The 22,568-nt window shown below is 35.8% G+C and overlaps 6 protein-coding genes across 17 annotated transcripts in view; 3 read left to right on the top strand and 3 right to left on the bottom strand.

Moving 5' to 3' along the window:
- Positions 1-16: 16 nt before the first annotated feature.
- LOC105560397 (coiled-coil domain-containing protein R3HCC1L) lies at positions 17-5,642 on the bottom strand. Of its 2 annotated transcripts, XM_012009504.1 has the most exons (8): positions 5,341-5,641; positions 4,110-4,259; positions 3,575-3,711; positions 3,389-3,503; positions 2,493-3,276; positions 2,139-2,379; positions 1,206-1,442; positions 17-1,113 (listed from the first exon to the last, which is right to left on the bottom strand). In XM_012009504.1, exons 1-8 carry the CDS (start codon positions 5,418-5,420, stop codon positions 1,049-1,051), a joined length of 1,809 nt encoding a protein of 602 aa, XP_011864894.1. In that variant the 5' UTR covers positions 5,421-5,641; the 3' UTR covers positions 17-1,048. The 2 variants fall into 2 exon arrangements, with proteins under 2 accessions (XP_011864894.1, XP_011864895.1); XM_012009505.1 differs by lacking the exon at positions 4,110-4,259 and having other exon boundaries at positions 5,341-5,642.
- A 1,079-nt stretch (positions 5,643-6,721) lies between these two features.
- On the top strand, positions 6,722-9,580 carry LOC105560396 (probable aspartate aminotransferase, cytoplasmic). 2 transcript variants are annotated; one of them, XM_012009502.1, is made up of 6 exons: positions 6,722-7,064; positions 7,531-7,821; positions 7,893-8,164; positions 8,244-8,521; positions 8,593-8,735; positions 8,823-9,580. In XM_012009502.1, exons 1-6 carry the CDS (start codon positions 6,953-6,955, stop codon positions 8,984-8,986), a joined length of 1,260 nt encoding a protein of 419 aa, XP_011864892.1. In that variant the 5' UTR covers positions 6,722-6,952; the 3' UTR covers positions 8,987-9,580. The 2 variants fall into 2 exon arrangements, with proteins under 2 accessions (XP_011864892.1, XP_011864893.1); XM_012009503.1 differs by having other exon boundaries at positions 6,725-7,064; positions 7,908-8,164.
- A 383-nt stretch (positions 9,581-9,963) lies between these two features.
- Positions 9,964-10,807, bottom strand: LOC105560390 (small integral membrane protein 8). The gene is made up of 3 exons (XM_012009485.1): positions 10,722-10,807; positions 10,407-10,637; positions 9,964-10,349 (listed from the first exon to the last, which is right to left on the bottom strand). Exons 2-3 carry the CDS (start codon positions 10,506-10,508, stop codon positions 10,197-10,199), a joined length of 255 nt encoding a protein of 84 aa, XP_011864875.1. The 5' UTR covers positions 10,509-10,637; positions 10,722-10,807; the 3' UTR covers positions 9,964-10,196.
- A 181-nt stretch (positions 10,808-10,988) lies between these two features.
- Positions 10,989-14,103, top strand: LOC105560391. The gene is made up of 2 exons (XM_012009486.1): positions 10,989-11,074; positions 11,353-14,103. The coding sequence occupies exon 2, from the start codon at positions 11,377-11,379 to the stop codon at positions 14,035-14,037; it is 2,661 nt and encodes an 886-aa protein (XP_011864876.1). The 5' UTR covers positions 10,989-11,074; positions 11,353-11,376; the 3' UTR covers positions 14,038-14,103.
- Positions 14,104-14,379: 276 nt separating this feature from the next.
- LOC105560392 (axonemal dynein light intermediate polypeptide 1) lies at positions 14,380-16,105 on the top strand. Its single transcript, XM_012009487.1, has 6 exons — positions 14,380-14,720; positions 14,817-14,975; positions 15,051-15,183; positions 15,284-15,429; positions 15,566-15,763; positions 15,946-16,105. The coding sequence occupies exons 1-6, from the start codon at positions 14,628-14,630 to the stop codon at positions 15,979-15,981; spliced, it is 765 nt and encodes a 254-aa protein (XP_011864877.1). The 5' UTR covers positions 14,380-14,627; the 3' UTR covers positions 15,982-16,105.
- A 428-nt stretch (positions 16,106-16,533) lies between these two features.
- The window catches only part of LOC105560393 (protein lap4), a 26,694-nt gene continuing 20,659 nt past the window's right edge, over positions 16,534-22,568 (bottom strand). For 7 of the 10 annotated variants that reach the window (XM_012009488.1, XM_012009496.1, XM_012009489.1 and 4 more), the window contains 5 exons: positions 21,697-21,802; positions 21,366-21,479; positions 21,117-21,245; positions 20,686-20,886; positions 16,534-19,560 (listed from right to left, as the gene is read on the bottom strand). In XM_012009488.1, coding sequence (XP_011864878.1) covers positions 19,279-19,560; positions 20,686-20,886; positions 21,117-21,245; positions 21,366-21,479; positions 21,697-21,802 — 832 coding nt within the window. In that variant the 3' untranslated portion in view covers positions 16,534-19,278. Of the gene's footprint in view, positions 19,561-20,061; positions 20,395-20,685; positions 20,887-21,116; positions 21,246-21,365; positions 21,480-21,696; positions 21,803-22,568 lie in introns of those variants that run through there. The other 3 variants (XR_001008821.1, XM_012009493.1, XM_012009490.1) reach the window with 3 other exon arrangements.

The following is a 22,568-nucleotide window of genomic DNA, read 5'->3' as shown; positions in this document are numbered from 1 at the left end:
TACAATATGGACAATATTATGGTTTAGAAAATATTTGTATTTCTCTTTTCTCACAAAACATCTTCTTAATCAATCCCGTGACATATTAACATGTAAGTAACGCTTCTTTTGTGAACATTGACTAGGGATAGGTGATACATCTCTGTTTCACATTGATAACAATTGTATATAAAAATACCATTCTCTTTATACTCAGCAACTCTGTAATATGAATAGATAATGTGCGTTGGTTTGTAACATTTGTATGTATGTATGTATATGTAACAGACATATAAGTGGCACAAGTCAAAATTGTCAAATATATTGTAGTATTACATTGAAATATAATTTTAATGCCACTTTGATAATATTTTTATACTGATTATGTTGTTCAACTATGTAAAAACCTTGTAAAGATATATTTTGAAATATCGCTATAACGAATCGATGTGCGCGTGAAAGAATCTTGTTACTAGCAGTAACTTAACTTATTGTCCTGCGATCAAGCTACACTACATTATTGTTTGTTGCTGTGTATAAACCGTTTACAATTCTGATATCAAATTTTAATTTCAAACGAATAATCACTCAGTATTACATATTCTATTCGTTAAAAAAAATTATATTCCTGTATCGGAAAGATATACGAGACATGGGTGGGCACTGCTGGTCGTCTTTGCTACTTTTCCTCATACCGATTTTACATTCATATGTAAAATGATAATATTGTCTCAACAATGTTTGAGAAAGACAATTATTCAATTAAATAATCTCAGATATTTACTACATATAGCTAATATTTACATGTTTAACTCCTCACTGACAAATCATCGTACGTTTTCTGTAGCAAAGCGAACAAATTGGGGAAAAAGGTGTGTTCAATTTTCTGTTTATCAATGTAAAGAATAGACGAGTAAGGCACAAATATACGCATGCGCGCTAATACCAGAATAACGTTATGCGAGCCATGGTAGGCTATGCCTACGCAGCCACCATAATGTGAATGCGTATAATGTACAATGAGGTATAAATCATTATAAATATTCCTCTATATTAGCGATATATAACGCTACTTTGTAGGTATTATGCCCTCCCAAACGTCCTCTCGTTGTTTATTGGCTAATCGTCTTTTTTCTGTAAAGCAAAAATCTCTCTTGGTCCAACTTGTCCAACAATTATTGAATAGAATTTTTACTATTACTATTTAATACACGTATCAAGATTACCTTTTGCTTCGCGTAATACATTCTTTTCATGTTCACGTTCTTGTCTAGCCGTGGCAAGCCTCACGCCCAATGCACCTGTAACTAATCTTCTAGCTAAGGCGGCGCACGTTTCAGGACGATTCCTATAAGGTTGCAAAAATTCGGCGCTTCTTCTAGCTTTCGTTTTACTCAAAGCAGTAGCTTCGCTAAGTGGTCTCGTTTTCACAAATGGATGATTCGATGCTAACACTTCGGCAGCTTCAAGAAAAATAAAAGAAGCAAAAAAGAATATAGCTAATTGTGACAAGTCTGATTACAATTGGACTTATCAGAGGGAAACTATTTTCAATGATATTATTAGCAGCACCAAAGATGCAAAACAATAGTTGCAAAATTTTCTTCAATATAATCAAGTTACATATTAACAGGGATAGGAAAGTTACTTTTTCAAAGTAACTAGTTACCCTTACTCGTTACCGTTATAGTTACTCATTTTTTAAAGTAACTCGTTATCGTTACTTAACAAAATAACGATTACTTATTTTTTTTAATTCTGAACCGAGATCAGACAAATTAAATCATCTACTTTAGTATTTGGTTTTACTAACAAAGATATTAATAGATTAATAAAACAATTTGTTATTTTAAATTTGTAAAACCATGAAAAATTTAAGGAGATAAATTATGAAATGCTCAAAATATGTAAATAAAAGGTCTCATTTCTATAAAGCTGTATAAATACAGCTAAAGTTATTTTTATCGTGTTCTAAATTTTTCATTCAAATGTTTAACGGAATAATTCATAACAACCCATGATAATAATAGATCGATGCCTGAAGATTTCGTTACCAGTCCGTTATGAAAAAACGTTGTAACTTGTAACGGTAACGGCGTTTACCCTGTATATTACCTATTTTCATATTAATATAAATTACTAGACGTGTATACACGTACCAACGAGGGGACTGCTGAAAACTCCCAAACAATGAGTATCGTCCACCCACTTGAGCTCAAAACCACCATTCTTAAAAGAACTGAAGACAGCTGCCAAATCGCTAGTCTTGAACTCGGAAGGGAAATTGTAAATTTCTACAACGTGTGCAAACTCGTCGCTGGACACCTCAACTTGTTTGTTGTATGTCTTGTAAACGTTCTTTGGTTGCTCTATCACTACTTCACCTACTGCTGACGTAAGCTAAAATAAGAGAAAGAAACGATGCATAAATAATCGACTAATTACATGCAACAAAATAGACAAACGCAAGTAAAGGTCATTTAGTATAAAAACGTAAATACATATATACTGACCTCGTCTATTAACGTTGGATCTAAACAATCGCCATTGTCGTCAAATAAGCTATCCCAATCGCACTCGTCTCTGTTCATTTTCAGAGGTGGAGAAGGTGGCGGAACCGGTTTGCTCTTTTGCCTCTCCACCTTTTTTACTTTCTTCTCGGGTGGCGTTACAACGATTGAAGAGAGTTGTTCAGACTCCTTGGATTTGTTTTGAATGGCATCGGAAATTATTAGGACATCCGGTACATTCTGCTCAACTAGTTGTCTAGCTTTGTCATCGATTACATCGTTACAACTTGACTCGCACGGTTCGTGCGAGGACTGATTTTCTTCTATAGTTTCTTGTATCTTCTCTAATGATTTGTCATTGATTTCAACTCGGTTGGATAATTTAAACAGACTGGAATTGGTACTATCTTCGTCAAGGTTATTAGTTGCGACAGTTTCTTCCTCTTCGGATAAAGTTGGCACATCTTTCAGTTGTTCTAAAAGTTTATACACGTGCTCGGTATTGCCCAGAGTTTTTTCAGAATCTAAAGGAACTACGTTTTCTGAAATCTCTCGCGGGAAACGTTCATCCTCGATCTTCGTGTCGCGATTATTCAAAGTCGTACCGCCTCTATTTTGTTGACTACAACATTCATCTTGTAGCTTCAAATTATTATTCATAGCTGAATCTTCATTTAATGTCGCGTGAGAAACTTTCAGACTTTGCGGCTTCTTATCTTCAGTCTCTAAACTTCTGCGAGGTCTCGGTACGTACACAGCTCGATCAGGTCGTTTCTGACGTACATTCCTGCATACATACATTAATAATGTGTTTTGGAATAGCTAGAATCAGTTGTCAAGTACATTCTAGATATGTATATAATACTTATGATTAATAAAACTAATTTAGTAAGCCTTACTTGACCGAGGATAAATCTGTAGTTGATTGCGTCTGTGTACTATTTATCTGAGGGCAATTGTTAGCCCTCCTAGCCGGTGGCGGTCGATAAATCTCAACCGTTGGTACCGACTTGGCTGAAAGCAAATGAAACTTTCAAGTATCTCGCGACACGCCGGTTATCAATTACTTGTATTCGTAATCTCACCATGTCGCTGCAGTTTGCATTCTGGAGATGTCGAGGGCGAGCGTCGGCCTTCGATACCCATTCCGCAAGTCGTGTCCTCTTGTTTTGCCGCAATATTTATTTTACACTCAAGAACATTCGGTTTTGGGACCCAGTCGCTTTATAACAAAGTAAATGTTTTTTTTTAATAATCTTGATGTTTCTGAATCATGGTTCACAAGGACAATATACCGACGGAATAAAAACGATGTTGCGGTTGAGAGACAATCTCGACTACTTTCGTTTGCATATAGCGTTGCAATTGAACAAACATAGGTACGTTCTGTACTATACATATACACCTGCTCCAAAATTTTCACACGTGTTAACGTCTAAAAATGATATGCAGTCGCAAAAGCTATTGATGAAAGAAAACACAAATAATGGTTTACGCGGTCCGTAATTCGTTAAAATAATTGGGTTGAACGTGTACTTAAAGATTGTAAAAAAAAAATGAAAAATGTGCAGCTTATTAGTGGAGATCGAGAGTAATTCTTGGCACTTGGTTACTCTGTACCTTCTCACATCGCTCTTGTAGCATACTACGGTACGTCTAGCCCAGCCTTGGCCGATCGAGAAGGTACGCAGTAAATCCGGGAAACGATCCTGTATCAGCTGGTGTATCAAGTACCGACGATAACTGTTGACAGGCGGGAAGACGAGCACTCTGCAAAAGTGAAAAGAAAGAACGCGTTTCTCGCTGAAAGTGAGATCGAGCCGACTGCCTGTATTGGTACGTTTTGGTGAACGTAATGCCTTACGGCACTGGTCCGAGGTGGAAGGGGAAGAGAGACGAGACGATACAAACGCCAGCTTTTACATAACCCGTTCACTTTCTCCCTCGTTCGTTGGCCGAGGATCGCGTTGCCGCGTTTGCGTCTCGCCGTCATGCCGCAAATTTTCCCTCGACTCTTTCGTTCCGACGATTCTATCGCGCGAGTGACGACACGGTACTACATCGGAGCAACCGGCAAGAAAAATATCCCACTTGCTTGACACATCGTTAAACGGTGTGACAATCAACAGCTAGTTTAATTACGTTCCCTTCAACTACAAACAGGAAATGGAGTGCACTGCCTTACACCACGTGGTTACGTGAATTTAGTAAACGTATCCGATGTGGATCCGATGTGTTGAAAATAGACAAATTGTATAATATTTTAGCCGAGGAGTAAACCGCTGAGGGCATTGTGGTGTACATTTGCAGCATTACTGGGCATTAGACTTTGCTAGGGCATTAGTAAGCATTCAATTTCGTCTTCAAGTGTCTCGAAAACTGAAACTTGAAGGTAGAGACATTACACTTTTCAGGACCTTACCGTTTTAATTTACCATTCTCTACGGATGTAAAAGTGTAGAACGTATCGGTTCCACAACAATAAAAGTACCAAAACTATTTACATTAATTTACATAGCATAGCATGCACAAATATAAATAGCTGTAAAATATGACAAAAGTGTGAAATCATGATCCAGTTCTTTGTACTGTGGCGAAAACGGAAACTACAATGTACTATATATATATGCTATTTATAAATTCTATTACTACTAGGCATGGGAACGTGCCATAGTATAGAAGGGGGTAATCTCGTTGAGATTACACGAGTCCTTTATCTGCCAAGGCATCTGGTACATGTGTAGGTATGCAAATATAGCGAGGTATCGAGTAGTCAAGACGAAACTGTACACGTTGCGAGCACCAGCGAATATCGCTTGGATACTCTATTCTCGTTACAACATTCTCATACCTTTTACGCGTCGTATCCTTGGTAAATATGGTTACGTCGTGTTCGACATCCTCGGAAAACAGGCTGTCTTGCAAACTCATTTATCTCTCGTTACATTCACAAAGTATATGCATTCGCGTGTGCCATCGCACACTTCAACATTCACCGTTGTACGTCGGATTTCCGCTCAATGTTTCCATCTTTTTATTCCGCAAACTTGTGTATTACACAATAAACCGCTCCGTTCCGCTACGCTCGGATACACAATTACACATTACACTTGAATATGACCAGAGAGTAAGCGGAGAGCTGAGAGCGGCCACGCCAACGTTTTACTCGATACCGTTTGCGCCCTCTTACGCCCATTCTTTCCCAACTATTTCATTACGCATCTTCGGACTCTGCCGATAAAATTTCCACTTGGTGCATATCTGTGCTATGCATAACATCTAATAATTAGATAAATATCATGCAGATAATTTATGTTAATGTGAATTTGAATTTTTCCAATACAAGATGTTACTAATAAGCCTGTTGGGAAAGAGGTTGGGCTAAGACTAGGACATTTCTAATTAATAACGATCGCGTAAACACCGTAAAAACCGAGCGCGGATTCGACGAAATGACGCTTCGCATATCCGACATATCGTATTATTCTTTCTTGCTACGCGTTCGCGACAAGTGCGGGAAGAAACCGCGATCGCTCAATTCCCGCGATTTGCCATCGATGCTCGATGTAAATTCGCGAGTGTGTCAGCATCATTTCTTGGAAACCGCTCGGGGAATCAGCAACGATGAACTTTAGGCTGACAGATGGTTTCTTTATTTATATCCGACGCTTCGACCATACGAGTTGTAGTCTTTCTCAAGGAATTCAACAATCTACAATTCAGGAACGCAACCAAAATTGGGCACTGCATTACCCGCTTGAAAAACATAGTACGGATTCGCACCAAGTGGAGGCTTTATCGGCAGCGCTTGAAAATAGCGGAATAGTTGGAGAAATGAAAACGGGCGTAAGGCGAAAACGAAAACGAAAACACCCACTACACCTTCGATTCCGCGCCAATCGCAAAACGGAGCAAAGTGATCTGCCATTCGCGGCTTTCCGGGCTTATGCTAATATTACATTTGTCATACGACAAATTTTTCAAGCGCGTTGATTGGCTGCTGAATAGAACATTTCTAGATACTCGAGAAATCACATACGTATTTGACTTATGGTTGAATTCGATCGCATTTGAACGTAATTTAATACATTGAGAGCCACTACATATCACATGATGCGAAAATGAAGTAGCTTCTTGCGTTCCCTTCCCACCATTGCTTGGTCATGGCCATGTTGACCCCGGTGGGAGTCAGGAGCTAGTAATAATAATACTTATGTCCCCTCTCCTTACGTCAATCGGTATAATGGCGTTAAAAATGGTGCGTACGCACGCGCCACACACACACACACAGCCGGATGAAAAATCGCTTCGTCAATCTTCGCGCGGCTCCGTTTTAACTTACTGCTTTACGCCTCCAGCATATGTCTATTCACGTTGCATCTGTGAACTCGTCTCTCTCGCAAGTCCTTAGTTTGACTTAATTCTTTGCCAATTATCGCATCGTCGCTATTGTTGTTGACAACATGAATACCAGATTCACGGGAATAGAATTGGGGCCTCCTATCCAAGTTTTTGCCCTGCAAAAAGCATTCGTCGACGATACTCACGAAAACAAAGTTAATCTCACTATAGGAGGTACGTTTTCTCTTTTATTTCTCACAACTATGATGACCACTTTAGTATCCAATTTCTGTTAGAAAGACAGTTTTGTAGCGATGCTTGTAAGCTTTTCAAAAAATTTGCACTTTTACTATTAAATTAACATATTTTACTAATAAATACAAAACTATCAGTTGTACAAGCTGCACTTTTCTCAACTGTGTACCTTGAAACTTCCAGAGTGTGTTACATAATACTTGTAATATACTCCATGTCACATAAGAATTTCGCACAATCTCTTTTATTGAATTATTTTAAAGAAATAATATATAAAAACAGATGAGAATCAATGCAAGTGTTGCCAAATACACAATCTTAAAAATAATAACTTTTTTTCTACGCCGAATACAAGTATTAATTAAAAGTAAATATTACCATTTCTACCATTTATATATGCTTAATGCAGTGATGGAGCACTAAAAAATCTAGAGATGCTTTTCAGCTTATCGTACTAACGAAGGTAAACCATGGGTTCTACCAGTTGTAAGAAAGGTGGAAAGGTCACTTGCAGCCGACGAGTTACAAAATCACGAATATTTGCCAGTTCTTGGCTTAGAAGCGTTCAGCGAAGCTGCTACGAGTATGTTGTTAGGTGCAAACTCTCCTGCTATCGCTCAAGGGCGTGTCTTTGGTATTCAGTCACTTTCCGGTACTGGAGCACTGCGTGTCGCTGCTGAATTTTTGAGTCGCATTCTACATTACGATACCTTTTATTATAGTAAACCATCCTGGGGTAAGTAAACTTAAAAGGATAATACGTCACTCTTATCCCATCTACTAGTCAAGATTTTCATGTATTATAAGATTATGTGCTGGCAGAAAACCACCGACTGGTATTTACTAATGGAGGGTTTAAGAACGCTGGTGAATATGCATACTGGGATGAAAAGACTCGTAAGATCGATTTAGAAGGAATGCTCCGTGATTTACGAGATGCGCCTGAAAACGCCGTAATTATTCTACATTCGTGTGCACACAATCCTACTGGATGCGATCCAACTCCGGAGCAATGGGCAAAAATAGCTGATGTGATAGAGGAAAAAGGACTTTTTCCACTATTTGACAGTGCATATCAGGTCAATATTCAAGCGAATTATTATCTTTACAGTGTTGTTGCAGTTGGCTCTAATAAAACTGCACATTGATCATTATTAGGGTTTTGCGAGCGGAGACTTGGATAAAGATGCATATGCTGTACGAATGTTCGCCGAGCGTGGAATCGAATTTATCTGCACGCAAAGTTTCGCGAAAAATTTTGGATTATACAACGAAAGAGTCGGCAACATCGTTTTTGTGTTGGCCGATACAAAGGAGATGGTTCAAGTTAAATCACAATTAACGTTAATTATCCGAGGAATGTACAGCAATCCTCCTAATCATGGTGCTCGAATTGTCGCGACTGTCTTGAGGAATCCACAACTTTTTGAGGAATGGTATTGACGATTTGTAGAACCTATATAATATTATATAAAACACGAAAAAGCAATCATCTCTGATATTTCAGGAAGGATCATATTAGAACAATGTCTGGTAGAATTAAAGAAATGAGAGTAGGTTTGCATCATAGACTGCTCAAATTAGGTACTCCAGGTATTTGGGATCATATCGTTGAGCAAATTGGAATGTTTTCCTACACAGGACTCAATGGTTAGTTGTGAAAATTATATCTCTTGGCTTTTATGTATCATGTTGTATTAGAACAAACATTTTCCCCACCAATTTCTTTCCTTTTAGAGAAGCAAGTGCAGCATCTGAGAGATCATTATCACATTTATATGTTACGCAGTGGACGTATAAATATGTGCGGACTCAACGAAAATAACTTGGATTATGTGGCAAACGCGATTAATGAAACGATACAGTTGTTTCCAGAAGCACAGAACGACTGTACGTGTTAAGATGGAATATTACAAGTACAAATAATGAAGCATCACATTAAAAACGGCAATATTTTATATATATTATACATATATACATATTTTATATGGCAAAATTCCATTTCCAGTTAGTCAACAAACGATTATCTTTTACTAATATTGGAATTTCTCATACGAAATCATGTGCATTTTGTCTCGATCCTACTTTAACGTCAAATTATATTTTACGTATACTTATCCTCCCTGTGGTAAAGTCTTTTCTTTATTTCTCTCTATCACAAAATTTTACAAGACAAAGTACAAAACACTACAAAGTATTACAATAATGCCAAATTTTTTATGCGTATTCATTATATCATATTGTTACGTAAACAAGAGTTTTAGATATATACGTAGTTTTTATCTATTTTTAGAAGTAAACATTATCTAGTAACTTAGGAAAATTTGTTACGTTGTGAAAATTATTGATTGTATTTAATTAATAACTGGAAAAAAGTAAATACAACTGGTTTGTTTGTTGTTGAAACTTTTACTAGGGATTTTATAATTTAATCTATTATACAATTTCATTTAAACTATGGGATAAAACAAATATACAGATTGATGTGCTACACAGAAAATGGATATTATTTTCAATTAATAGAACATGGTAAAATAACTGTAAATAATACCTAATGATATCTATTGATTCTCCAACACACAGTGGGCTTCCGTAATTAAGCGGGTACATGGTATATGTATTATTACACTTTTATCAAGACAAATTCATATTGATAAATATGAATTGAATACTGTGCAGGAGAAATTAACGCACATGGAAAATATTACATATATCAGACGCAAGTATGGTAAAATAGTTAATAATGCGAATATATTTTTGTGGCAATTATTTCGTTGCAAAATTAGGACCAATTCCATGTAGTTATGAAAATAGTATACCACTTTGCAGTAAAATTGTGTAAATTTGTACAAACAGCTATAATAATGTTACATAAAAATATCACTTGAAACAATTTATTAATAAGAAAAATTAATACAGATTTACTTTTGCGACAAGTTTTGAGATTTCGTAACATTTGTGTGTCACAAATCTGTACGAGTTTTGATCAACAGTGTCAAATTAATAGTTGCTTTATTAAAATATAGATGGAAGCTATTTCACACGAAAATTTTTGAGATTTATGTAAACATGTATTGTTAAGACACAACTCATTGGAGTTGAAGCTTTGACTTAATCGTTCCATTTGGATGTTTTGTCTATTAGCACCACAGTATCGTCTGATTTAATCACAGTTTGATTCCTCTTGTGATTAGAATTCATATAAAAGATGTATCCTGAACAAGCCAACATTGCCACAACACCGCAAATCATAACAGCTTTGTTCTGCAAGATAACATTTGATTAATGACTGAATACTATATGGTTGTACAACATTATTACCGGTTTGGCATACAACTCGAAGTTAACGGCACGGAATAGCGTGGTGCTCCGCAATGATCGCAAGCCGTCGCCTGGCGTTGTTTCACGAGTATTTTTATTCATCTCTCCCAATCAGCTGCAGAATTTTACATTCACCGGACACACTTGTCCGGTATATGTATATAACCTAACCTAACCTATTTGCGGAGATGAGGTATCTTCTGTCTCACAAGCTTGATAACATTGTTGTAACTGAAAAAAAAGTGAGAGAAAGATATCGACCGACGCTCGAATTCATTGAACCTGCGAATGTTTAATCGACGTTTATGCGTATACCTTGTGTTTATTTGGCAGCCTCAAACGAACAGCCGCACCCGAAATCTCATTGGCTGCGAGATAATTACGGAGTCGCGCGGCTCGCGGCCATGTTACGGGTGTACGCGCGACACGTAGGATCCCAACGTACATACTTGGTGATGTAGGAGAGCCTGAGTGAATATATTATTGGCCTGTCCGACGTCCGACGTCCAACGTTGGACGTTCGACGTGGAGGAGCTCGTTAACCCCTGCGGACTTAATATTTACATGAGCGACACTGTCATCTTTCAAGGGGGTGTTACATGTTGTGACATCGAACCATCTCTCTCTCTCTCGACACGGGAATGAAGCTAGTATAAACAAAAAGAGGGGTAAGTGTGGCACTGTAAATTGTTGAATTGTTCAAGATACTCAACGGCGCAGCACACGTCAAGTTTTGAAAAAAGAATTGGAGTATCCGATTAAAAGCTCGTGCCTCACGACTTTCGTTCGCGAACTCGCCGTTCGCGCCGCATTTACAGCGTGATCAATCTATTCTCTACGTTTCTCACAGAGAAAACTAACGTTTATTCAAATATTGTTAGAATTGCCGTTGCTGCGTGCTGCACCATGTGCGTAATATAATTTTGACGTTATTCCAAACTTGCAGGCTTCCACTCGACTGACCATAAAAATGCCAGGTTGCGCAGCTGTCGGTTGCAACAATCGTAGTGAGAAAGGATACATCATGAAGTGTTTCCCTCGCGATCCGAAATTGAGAAAACTCTGGCAGGATCGCGTCGCTAGAGCCGACTGGGAACCATCCAACAATTCCTTTCTTTGCCACGTGCACTTTGAACCTGAGGAATGGTCTATAACTCAAACTGGTAGGGTCCGACTAAAGAAGAATGCTATCCCATCTATCTTCACTGTGACGTCAACCAGAAAATCACCCAAGAAACGCATCAAGTTGACAAATAAAAAGGAATATGAAAACGATTATATGACCGAGTCTTTGGAGAACGATACGGAACATTCGTCGACTGGTCACTTGGAAGAAAAGGATTCCGATTCGCAGGATATTGACAATCCTGTGCAGTCACTTGTATATCCACAAATAAGTCATCCAATTAAGCTGGAGAATAAACAGGTGTCTTACGGGCAATATATAGATATTACTGACGATGTTGAGCAAGAGAATATTATTATAATTTCAGACGATAACAATATGAAGATGGAGAGTAACGCCAAAGAGGACGACGCTGAGGAGCGAGCAGGCGCTGGCAATGGAAACTACATCGGTAATTTTGTAGCCAAGAGAAATTCAACTGGTAACCAGAATGAGAGGAACGTTGCTGTTAAGACAGAGATAAAACGAGACATCGATCAAGTGTTGAACGATGATTACGATGAAATAGAGGAGAAGCTGAAGCAGATTTGCGACGGTCACCGCGAGGAGAAGAACGCATCTGATATCCAGGAATTGAACTCGATCTCTAGAAATTGGAAGGGAACTTTGGAGAAAACGCAAATGCCATTGCACAAGGGTATAAATTACAAGTATTCGCCGAAGAACGAAATTGGAAATATGCTTACGGACGATAGAGATAACATCGAAATTATCTTTGGCAGTGAAAGCGGGGAAGAATTTGCACGCGTTCCTAGGTGTACATTTTATACGAGTGGGACTAACGACGACGATAAGCAGGATCAACGTACCACGTCGACAAACCTCACTAATAATATCGTTAATAATAAAGAGACGGTTGAAAGATATACGGAAGAAGCTGTCAACGGAGAAAATGTGTCCAACGTAAGGATCCCCCCTGTCAAGTGTAAACTGAGAATTCGGGAGCAAGTTGTCAAGTCTAGAAAAAGTTCACTTCAAAATCTCTATTTCCATGATAGAAATTCGATGAGTAGAAGCGATACTTCGGACATGGTCGATATGGCAAATCAAGTAAAAGAGGAACTGAATGAATCTGACGATATTACGCGATATAATAAAGACGATGTCGCGTTAGATACGACACAATTTACGGTGAAGGTGACGGGTGATCGCGAGGATGTATTTGATATTATGCAATATTTAGGTACAAAGACAAAAGATTTTACCATTGAAGAACACAATAACGCTTGTTTACAGCAAAATGTTACATCTATCATAACGATAGACGATTGTCCGATAGAAAGGAGTTTTACAGACAGGCGCAACAACGATGTCTTTTCGCCGAGCACCGCAAGTATCGCCGCGAGAGATAATGATCAATTCGCTTTGCCAATTTTTAAAAATGACCAATGTCCAACTACAAGGTTACCGCGTGTGGAGCATTTGAGCATAGATGACAGCATGATTACCGAACGATCGACCGCCAATGTATATAATAAATGTGAATACGAGAAATTACAACAAAAAGTGAAACTGCAAGAGACTGTTATCAAACGATTAACCAATCAACTTCTTTTACTTAAGGATTTGGAGAAAAAGCTGCTGAGTAAAAATTTGCTGCTTCGCGCCAAGACGAAGAAGATGGAGAAACAGTTGAACGAGTTGAACAAAAGTGGAACGGATGGCATATCGTGTTCGATAAACTACAAGCAAACGGACATGAAACAGAAGTTGATCTACGATCTGTCCAACAGAATGAGTAATCTTGAAGAGTCCAATAAAAAATTAATGAAAACCATAACTATAGAGAGTCAGCAAAAGAGGCAGCTGGAAAGTCAAATCAAGCAGAGAGACAAACGAATAAAAGAGCTCAACTGGAAATTGGAGAAGGCTTCCAAGTACCTCGAGCGAGCGGAGAAGAATACAAATACGTACAAGAGGAAAATGCTCAATATGCAAACTTGTATGAGGAGAAAGAAGCTCTTGGACGGGAATACCAGTCAATTTCATGAAATCATGTTAGATAGTGTGCAGGAAAACTATACCGAGAAAGTTTTAGCAATGGCGATGGAAATTAAAGAGATCTGCGGTACGAGTGGATACACAAAGTTGTTAAATTTCGGATTTCCCTTTCCAACGTTGTCCGCTTTGGAAGCTCCCCCGAGTGACAGCATCTCAGATTCCAGTAAAACTAACGACGGCATTCGGCGAGCGATCTCTTTAAAACAAGACACGAGAACGCACGACACTCATTGTCAGCCTATGGGAAATAACGTGGAAATTGATGCAAGGTGTCATCACGCGGTTAACGAAACGTCGCTGTGCGGAGAAATCGCGACGGACGGTATGGAAACTGTAACAGGCACGGTTCAAGATATTTTTGAGGAAAGCAATGACGACGTGGATGATTTTAGTACAAATGAATTGAGAGAACATTTTATTTTACAATTAAACGCAGTTATATAATTATTGCCTGTAATTGTGTGTAATACCTTTTACCTTCGAAATATATAACAACAACAACGTGTAAAGGGTTTGATTTGTGAACATATCGTTGTATAATCGAATATCAAATACTATCCATACTATTTATTATACAATGACGTGAGAGAGGTGCGTTGTAGCTCTGTGAATGTTACGTGAGATGACTTGCCAGATTATACATGTATAAATATTTTTTTAAGTAAAGTAACACCACACTTTTGGCACGAAACTATACTTTTCTTTGAAATGATAATTTCTTATTTAAAAATCCTCACATAAGTTTCTATATTCATTCCATTTGTCGCAATTGTATTGTACAAACGAGGGAGAGGATCTATCAAACTTGCCATGGTAACGGGACTCTATACAACTTTGATGGGTGAGTAGTAAAAGTTTACTCTTGGCAACTTGGCACGAAAGCGAATCGACCAGCTGAGCCGAACGGGGTTACCATAGCTACGTTTTTTCACCTCGAGAAGTAGAGACTCTGGAGGAGACCAGACGAGCTTTTATACCAATTGCTATTGGTATACAATCGTTTTACCTACGTTCTAAATCTTTTATCCAAATAAATGGCGACAGCGATGAAAGAACGCACAATTGCCGCGATGGACACGCTAGTCAAGTATGACAATCCGGTTTTGATTACGACTCATCCGGAGAAGGTACGACGAATTTTTATCATCATTTTCTACTTTTACTTTTCCACTTGATGAAAATGAAAATACGAAACGTTGTGTGTGTTTTCCATTAAACAACAGATACGTAAGGAGTCGGCACTGGCAAAAGTCGGTATAGCTGCTTGCAAGATTCAAACAACCTCAGCCTCAGCTGATACGCGACGTGAAACTATTGAAATTTTAAATAGAATTGTACCGCCAAAGGAGTGGGAAGAGGATGGCCAGATATGGACTCAACGTGTAAAATAAGACAAATTCTTAAAACAGCTAATCTCTCTTTTCAATCGTGCGACAAATGGCATACGCTATATTTAGGTGTCGAGTACTCCCGCAACGCGATTAGACGTGATAAATTTACAAGAGCAACTTGATATGCGATTGCAACAGAGACAGGCCAGAGAAACCGGCATTTGTCCCGTTCGTAGGCAGCTCTATGCCCAATGTTTCGGTATACGTTCATACTTAAGCTCTATACCCCTGGCAATCAGGTAAATTCAAATAGGCATTTGCGAAAATATTTTGTCGTATACGATTATTACACGTTTCAGACGAATTAATACGGCAAGTAACTGTAAACTGTGCCGAACGTGGATTACTTCTCTTGCGAGTAAGGGATGAAATCAAAATGACATTAGCCGCGTACCAGACGTTGTATCAAAGTAGCATCGCTTTTGGGATGCGTAAAGCGCTCCAAGTATCTATCTTTTGAATATCATATCGTACACGCCCTTCCAAGTCTATACACGTATAAATATATTGTATTTCGCTGTTACAAGCACTGTCTGTCAAATTTACCATACGATCGCTGATGAAAGATCTTACTTTTACAGGCCGAGCAAGGCAAGGAAAATTTGATTAGCACAGTTGACGAACTGAAATTACAAAAGACTGAGTTGGAGAGAACGGTTGCGGAACTAAGGCTCAAGTATGATCAGTCTGAAAAAAGATCGGCCGAATTAAAAGAAGCGGAGGAAAAAAAACACTCGGAGGAAGTACAGTTTCTTAAAAAGACAAATTTGCAATTAAAGGTAAAAATACAGATACTTTAAGGTATTCTAAAATGCAGAAAATATGTACATAGATATACACGTTGAGCTACTTCAATACGAATGTTTTAAGTTAGACCTTAAAATGAGATGATACGATTGCAAAGCACACATTGTACAAAATGTGATTATTTTAATGCCACTTTGACTATTATAATTTGCAGACTCAATTGGAAGGTATAATTGCATCGAAAAAGTAAGAAATCATGGAGAAACAATTTTCATTTAAAATAGTTTATGGTAGTTACAATATATTATCTGCAAGAATTATGTGTTTATACTCGCACGCACTCCTACGCAGTTGCTGATTATTAACAAACTTGCATGGAACACGTAGCTTATAACTATATGAAGTAGGAATAAAAGGAAATACATGATATTCCAATAAATGCATATCCTATGAATAAAATACCAACTATTTATTGCAAATAGGTGCACAAATTATTTTTTACATAACCATTTTCAGTTTTAAAACCCTAAACTCGTGGTAAAATATCTTAAAACGTACGTTATTGCTTCTTACCACTTAAATTTGTAAAGTTTAAATTTTTTATAATTAATATAATTGTAAATTTACTCGGGAAAAGAATATAAATGTAATTACAGAGCTTTTCGCTTTCACATTGTAACGCTGTTTATGAAAGAAAAGTTTATTTTATTTATCTTGTAATAAAGAATTCGAAAGATGATTACTATTACACGAAAACTAAAAAACTTACGATTTACCGCGTTTATAATTATTTTTTTATCAATTTTGACTTGTGTAGTAATCTATTTCATGTTTCATATCGTACATTCGTAATGTGAAATGTTTGACATTTTTCACATTCCTCCACAATCTTTTACATGTAAATCTAGATAGAGTAATAAAGAAACAAAATTATAAGATAATATCATTAAAACACATTAAGTTATCATTTAATAAATATAATTTAAAGATATTTTGTAATATTTTAAAACCAAAATATGTTTTATATTCAAAGTTGAACGCATTTTTACACTTTGATAGGCAAGAATCGTATCTCGCTATATAAGGCGTAGAGATTTAGTGTTTGATATTGTATAATATAAACGCTATTACGATGACAAAGTAAATTTGCGGGAGAGAGGCAGCGAGATTAGAGATGGAATATCTCTTATTAATTTTCTGTGATAATAGATATTTTATATGAAAAAGTACTAACGTTGGCACTTTTAATAATCCTGTAACATCGATAATTTGTAATTTCCTACAACATGGATAAGTGAATATTATTAATCTTAAAATTATGGTATATTAATAAATAGGATGTGTATCGTGTATGCGCGCTCGCGTGCGTGTATGTGCCGAACAGTTAAAGGTAAGTTTCCATTAGATGGATTGATTTTAGCGAAATAAAACTGTCATTGTTTTTCTCTACTCGCTTGTATATACACGTACGTAACTCATCGCTGGTGTGGTACGTGATAGTCGGTAGGCAAAGTTTAAACTCCCTAACGTTCAAACGTTATATCGATAATATAATATTTTTCAAGTGCCTCCCCTACGTAACGAACGAGTTTACTTGATTTCACTCATTGGTCCCTCATTTTTAATCGCACTTTGAATAGCAGATAATCGCAATTTCATTTAATTTTACTTATTTACACTAATTGGAAAATCCATGTCTCTATTCACATTGTCTATCAAATAAATAGATTCTTTTTTAATCGCATACATTTTGAATTAACAAATAATGTAAAAAAATAGTCGGTATAAAATAATATTCTTAAATCTAAGACAATATTAATATTACGAATACATCATAGGTGATAAATTATATAAAAAGTGTGATGTCTTGAATTTTTCACAGTCTCGCGTAAATGTACTAAAAATACATCCAAAGTAGTAAATATGTATCATATGTATGGAAAATTTGTAACAGATGCAAAATTTATTCTGATTACACTATTTGATTGAAACTATCAAACTGTAATAGTTTAGCCCCGATTTTTGGGGAAACTCTTCAATACGATAATAATCTTTAATAAAGTAAACCGAAATTTGCTATTTTTTTTACTGAAATAATACAAATGTTTTTCTTACAGTAATCTATTTCAGATCAAAATAAAATCTTTATAAAAGTTATATATATATATTAAAATCAAATAAATAAAATATTCTACAAACATAAGATAAGCCCATTGGCCGACCTATAATTTAAACATTGTCTCGGAAACAGCTAAATTATTTATAATATACTTTACTTGGTACTATATTAGCAAAGCAATTGTAGAAATAACAATTTTAAAACACGTTTCATCATGTTTCAATGAATATAAATAACCAATGACAATGGGCGTTAGAAGAATGTTATACTGCACACACGATTATAAAGCATAGTCGTAATTATGTATGTAACATTATAATTGCATAGTTTTATCACATCTTTAAAGCATCTTTCTAAAGAAACGATGGTAAAAATTCTCAAAGAATTTTATAGAAGAACGGCATAACTTTCATCATGTTTCACATAATGGAAAATGCAATACGTCTGACGACTCTTCGCTAGTATACCTTTTGTGTCAATATGATCATCACGTGTAAATACATGCAAAATTGTTATACAAACAAATGATTGGATAAAAACATTAAAAACGAATTATGTCAATACATATCCGTACATTGAAACAAAATTTAAGTTTTTACACAAAAGTATACAAAAACTCCAAAAAATAATAATAAATAATATAAATGTTATCCGTTAATTGTCAGAGTTAATTCCTTGATACTTAATTACTTTTTAATCTCTTTTTTTTTCTTAAAATCAACTGTCACATTTTATATTCCCCATGAGTTAACAACATTTCAGATAAACGTACAACATATTAATCGTAAAATATGACAACAATGTTAATGTACGAAAATGCAGTAATATTTAATATCAAAATATGCAATTTCACCAATTTCTGTTACACACGTTAGGTTCATGAAATCGCAATATACATATGTGATACATGTACAGAATGTAATAAAAATGTTTGTTATATTTCTATACAGAAATAATGGATGTGTCGCGTATTTACTGAAAAAATATATATAGCTTTGTGTAGAACCTATTATATATTCATTGAAAACAATATGTTTATCTAGAGCCAGATTTATTGTATTCATATTACTGATGATATTTGTATGGAAGAAAAAAAATGTAAAAAATACAGTGACATTTGTGTTTTTATGTTTGTGTGTGTGTGTGTGTGGGGGGGGGGGCGTGTGTATGACAATAATATGTACCAGTGCGCATTAAAAATTAAAAAAGAATCGATTGAAATATGTATATAAGTATGTATGTATGATTTATCTATGTTTTATGCTCATGTAATAAGCATAAATGTATGCATATTCACACAAAACAATATTACACAGTTTTGTGTAATAGTAAAATATTGGAATAATAAAAATTTCGTCGATTCAAGTCTATTCAACTTCAATGTTTTGTATCTATCCTATCGGTTAAAATACATATTAAAATATTTTGTCAGTGACGACCTTTCTTCGATCGCTTACGTTTCTTCTTTTTCGTGGATGCAACAGTAATATTTTCATTTGTTTTAGCAGAAGTTTCATTCGCAATTTCAGATGTGTCGGTCGTAGGATGAGAATCTGTCTTTTCTTTTACAGTACTAATAGCCATACTTTGTCCAGTGGTATCTTCACTTTCACTTTCAGCATCGCTTGCACCAGTGCCAGTTATACTTTCCACATCCTCTTCCGCATTGCTTAATTCCAATGATATAATTTTTTCTCGCAATGTTTCCACCTAATTACGAAAATATGTACATTGTAAATTTCAATCATAGCTAATTTTGCGCAATACATTCTGGATTTATAAAGAATATATTGCAAACGATGCGAGAAAAAGTTTTTACTGTTTGCGACAGAAACAATGTAAAAATCTTGTGATATCTGTGGAATCTCTATATATGTATATTAAGACTTATAAACTACAGATCAGATCAAATAACATATCAATTTCCATCACATGTACTTGAAAGCGTTATATTATACATCACCGTCGTTCTTCATTTCTATAGGTATTACAGAATAGTTTAATTTCAATTTTGATGGAAAAGATACGTTAGTTGTCCTATTTCCTCTGCCTTCTTTAACGCTACCTTTAATATCATTCCATCACCTCCCTACATGCAATAGAAAGCACATCGAGCATAAGAAAATATAAACAAGCTAAATTATGCGCACATTACATACAAATGTAAAGCCGTATAAAACATATACATAAGATATACAAAAACCAAATTACCGATGAGTTCAGGAAAAAGTTGTTAGTGAGATCAGTAGAAGTAACATTCATAGTTCACGATGGTGCGTAATGTACCATCGATGTAAGCGATGGAATCTTGAAACAATAACACATTAATAAGTGAGCAAACTGTACACAGAGTGTTTTACATAGATGCACGAAAGCACAAGTAAAAAAAAAAACTTTTCTTTTATCTAACCTTTTAATATTTTTCGTAATGTAATTTTGTAACGTAGATCTTTGTATAAAATACGCAAAATTTTGAATTGACCATGTCTCATCACTTCGGTGCCTTTTAGCATTATGTGTAATAATTCACTTCCTACTATTTACCTAAATAATATTACCGACAATAGTTTTTTTAATCAATTAGTTATCAGACAATATGTTAATATATCATAAGCTCGCGAGTTTCCCCAAAACATGTGCGATCTGGCTTGGAATAAACCATCTGTACCCGTAAATAAAATAAAAAGATAAAAAAAGGATTTAATGAAATGTATACGGTGCACTCTAGAGATAGTTGCAACAGTGATAATTTATAATTGTGCTCTTGATTCCCTTCATTTATGTAATAAATGTGATATACTTTGACGCTCGTGCCAAATTTTACAAGTATAATACCTGACGCTCAATGAGCTTCTCGACGTATTCGACAGTTCGTACACGACGTTCGCCCGTCACCTCGTCGAGATATTCCTCGGTACGCCGAGTGACCTTCTCATCCACTACTTTCTCGGATTCGCGTATCTCTTTAGGAGGGCCCACTTTACTGCGCACAGCGAGCTTAGGAAAATCTGCGCTAGACGGCCGTAACGTAGTAAACTACGATAGTAAAAGACAGACAAACGGGAACCGTTGTAATAACATGATTCTTTCCTTCATGAATGCTGTTAGTTTAGGCAAGCAAGACAGCGATTAGTAAACAAACGGGTTAAACACATAACTTTGAAATAATGAAGCTTGCAGATTAATTGTATCCTCGCGAGGATACTTGTTACATATGTTAAATTAAATAATTAATTTTGTTAACTAGAATACTTAGGAATTTCTACCTCAACTGTTTTCTCTTGATCGGGAGCAGGGTCAGTCGTCTCAGTGGCATCACGAGTATCTTCCTCCTTATTAGCAGTGTCCATTATTTCATTCATCTTTCTGATTACCATCTGTGCCTGGAGTGCATCCTAAGAAAGAAAAAACGTAGCGAGTTTATTATTTTATTTAAGACTGATCTATTATCACAAAACATACACATTATATATTTATCGGTATACTTAGAGATCTATACAATTTTCCAGCTTTACCTGCTCGAGAGATTTAAGACGCGCTTGTCGCCAAGCAGCACGTTTTTCCGCTCTAAGTGCACGTTGTTCCGCAGGGCTTAAAAGATGTTCCTCATCTTCGTCCGAAATGAGACCCTATTATTAAAAGAAAGGAAATTTCGACTATAAACATTAAAAAATAACATTTTCAGCGCAAGTATATAATTATATGCTAATAGAACAGCGTTACGGTTTTAAATATATATCCAATGTTTTATTTAAAATTAAAACATTAAAGGAAAAATCCTATATTAGACGTTATCGTATTATCTGATCAAATGATAAACAAATAAGTATTGAAATATAATAATACCTCTTGTATTAAGCGTTCTTTCAAACGACGTTCTGCTTTTGCTGTCCGCACGCTGCTGGGAACATTCTGGATAAGAGGGATCGAAGTTCGCGAGCTCAGTCGGCTACTGCAAGGCAACGAGCATGCATTTTCACGAATGATATACGCTATAAATGTTTTATGTTCAAAAAGTACAGAGATAACACGAGATGAACGTTATTTAGATAGCAAGTTGTTACATTAGAAGTTTGTAACGAGTACACATGTAAATGCGTTATATCTATTTAAAAATTAGCACTCACAATTGGTCTAAGCAACAACTTTGAAACAAGTTGTTTCTGAAATGCATTATTTGTGTATCAATTTAATTAAACTCTGTTTTATATAAAACTTTTTCCTTCTTTTTCTATGTAATAGAATTAATACGAAATATATTTAAAACATATATATGTATATATTGTATATGTATAAAACCTTGGCAAAATCCAGGCATAAGTAGATACAAGCAATGACAATATACAGCATGGAAGTATACACAAGCTGTTAAATTGTGAATTCATATCTAAAACTCATTGGTGGTAAATAAAAGTGCAAATAAATGTACAGAACACATACTGCATGTATGCATGTATGCATGCAAAAATAATTATACAATTATTTTCAAATGTAAGAATTTGAAAATAAACTTTTCTAATAGGTCAATTGGAAATGAGCTATCACGTAGACAAATAAGTAAAAAACTCAAATTTTCGCACCGTAACTATAATTAATCGTTTGAATATCACGCAAACTATTGGTTTCCGACAGTTTAGTAATTTGAAAATTGTCAAACGAATAACAGAAAATATTTAATATTATACACACACATACACATGCGCGCTCGTATTCACATA

The sequence above is a fragment of the Vollenhovia emeryi genome, unplaced genomic scaffold (genome assembly GCF_000949405.1).
Source record: "Vollenhovia emeryi isolate VEMERY1.0 unplaced genomic scaffold, V.emery_V1.0 DF939231.1, whole genome shotgun sequence".
NCBI lineage: Eukaryota > Metazoa > Arthropoda > Insecta > Hymenoptera > Formicidae > Vollenhovia > Vollenhovia emeryi.
The sequence above is the reverse complement of the archived record's forward strand: the minus strand, read 5'-3'. Positions and strand labels throughout refer to the sequence as shown.

Coding starts and splice junctions, on each gene's coding strand:
- LOC105560397 (XM_012009504.1), bottom strand. CDS start 5,420: ATGAGTTTGCAAGACAGCCTGTTTTCCGAGGATGTCGAACACGACGTA. Junction 3,712..4,109: donor TACAAGAGCGATGTGAGAAG/GTACAGAGTAAC, acceptor TTTGTTATAAAG/CGACTGGGTCCCAAAACCGA. Junction 1,114..1,205: donor TGTATTACGCGAAGCAAAAG/GTAATCTTGATA, acceptor TTTGCTTTACAG/AAAAAAGACGATTAGCCAAT.
- LOC105560396 (XM_012009502.1), top strand. CDS start 6,953: ATGAATACCAGATTCACGGGAATAGAATTGGGGCCTCCTATCCAAGTT. Junction 7,822..7,892: donor TTATAGTAAACCATCCTGGG/GTAAGTAAACTT, acceptor ATGTATTATAAG/ATTATGTGCTGGCAGAAAAC. Junction 8,522..8,592: donor CCACAACTTTTTGAGGAATG/GTATTGACGATT, acceptor CTGATATTTCAG/GAAGGATCATATTAGAACAA.
- LOC105560390 (XM_012009485.1), bottom strand. CDS start 10,508: ATGAATAAAAATACTCGTGAAACAACGCCAGGCGACGGCTTGCGATCA. Junction 10,350..10,406: donor TCGAGTTGTATGCCAAACCG/GTAATAATGTTG, acceptor GTTATCTTGCAG/AACAAAGCTGTTATGATTTG.
- LOC105560391 (XM_012009486.1), top strand. CDS start 11,377: ATGCCAGGTTGCGCAGCTGTCGGTTGCAACAATCGTAGTGAGAAAGGA.
- LOC105560392 (XM_012009487.1), top strand. CDS start 14,628: ATGGCGACAGCGATGAAAGAACGCACAATTGCCGCGATGGACACGCTA. Junction 14,721..14,816: donor TTACGACTCATCCGGAGAAG/GTACGACGAATT, acceptor ATTAAACAACAG/ATACGTAAGGAGTCGGCACT. Junction 15,184..15,283: donor GCTCTATGCCCAATGTTTCG/GTATACGTTCAT, acceptor TACACGTTTCAG/ACGAATTAATACGGCAAGTA.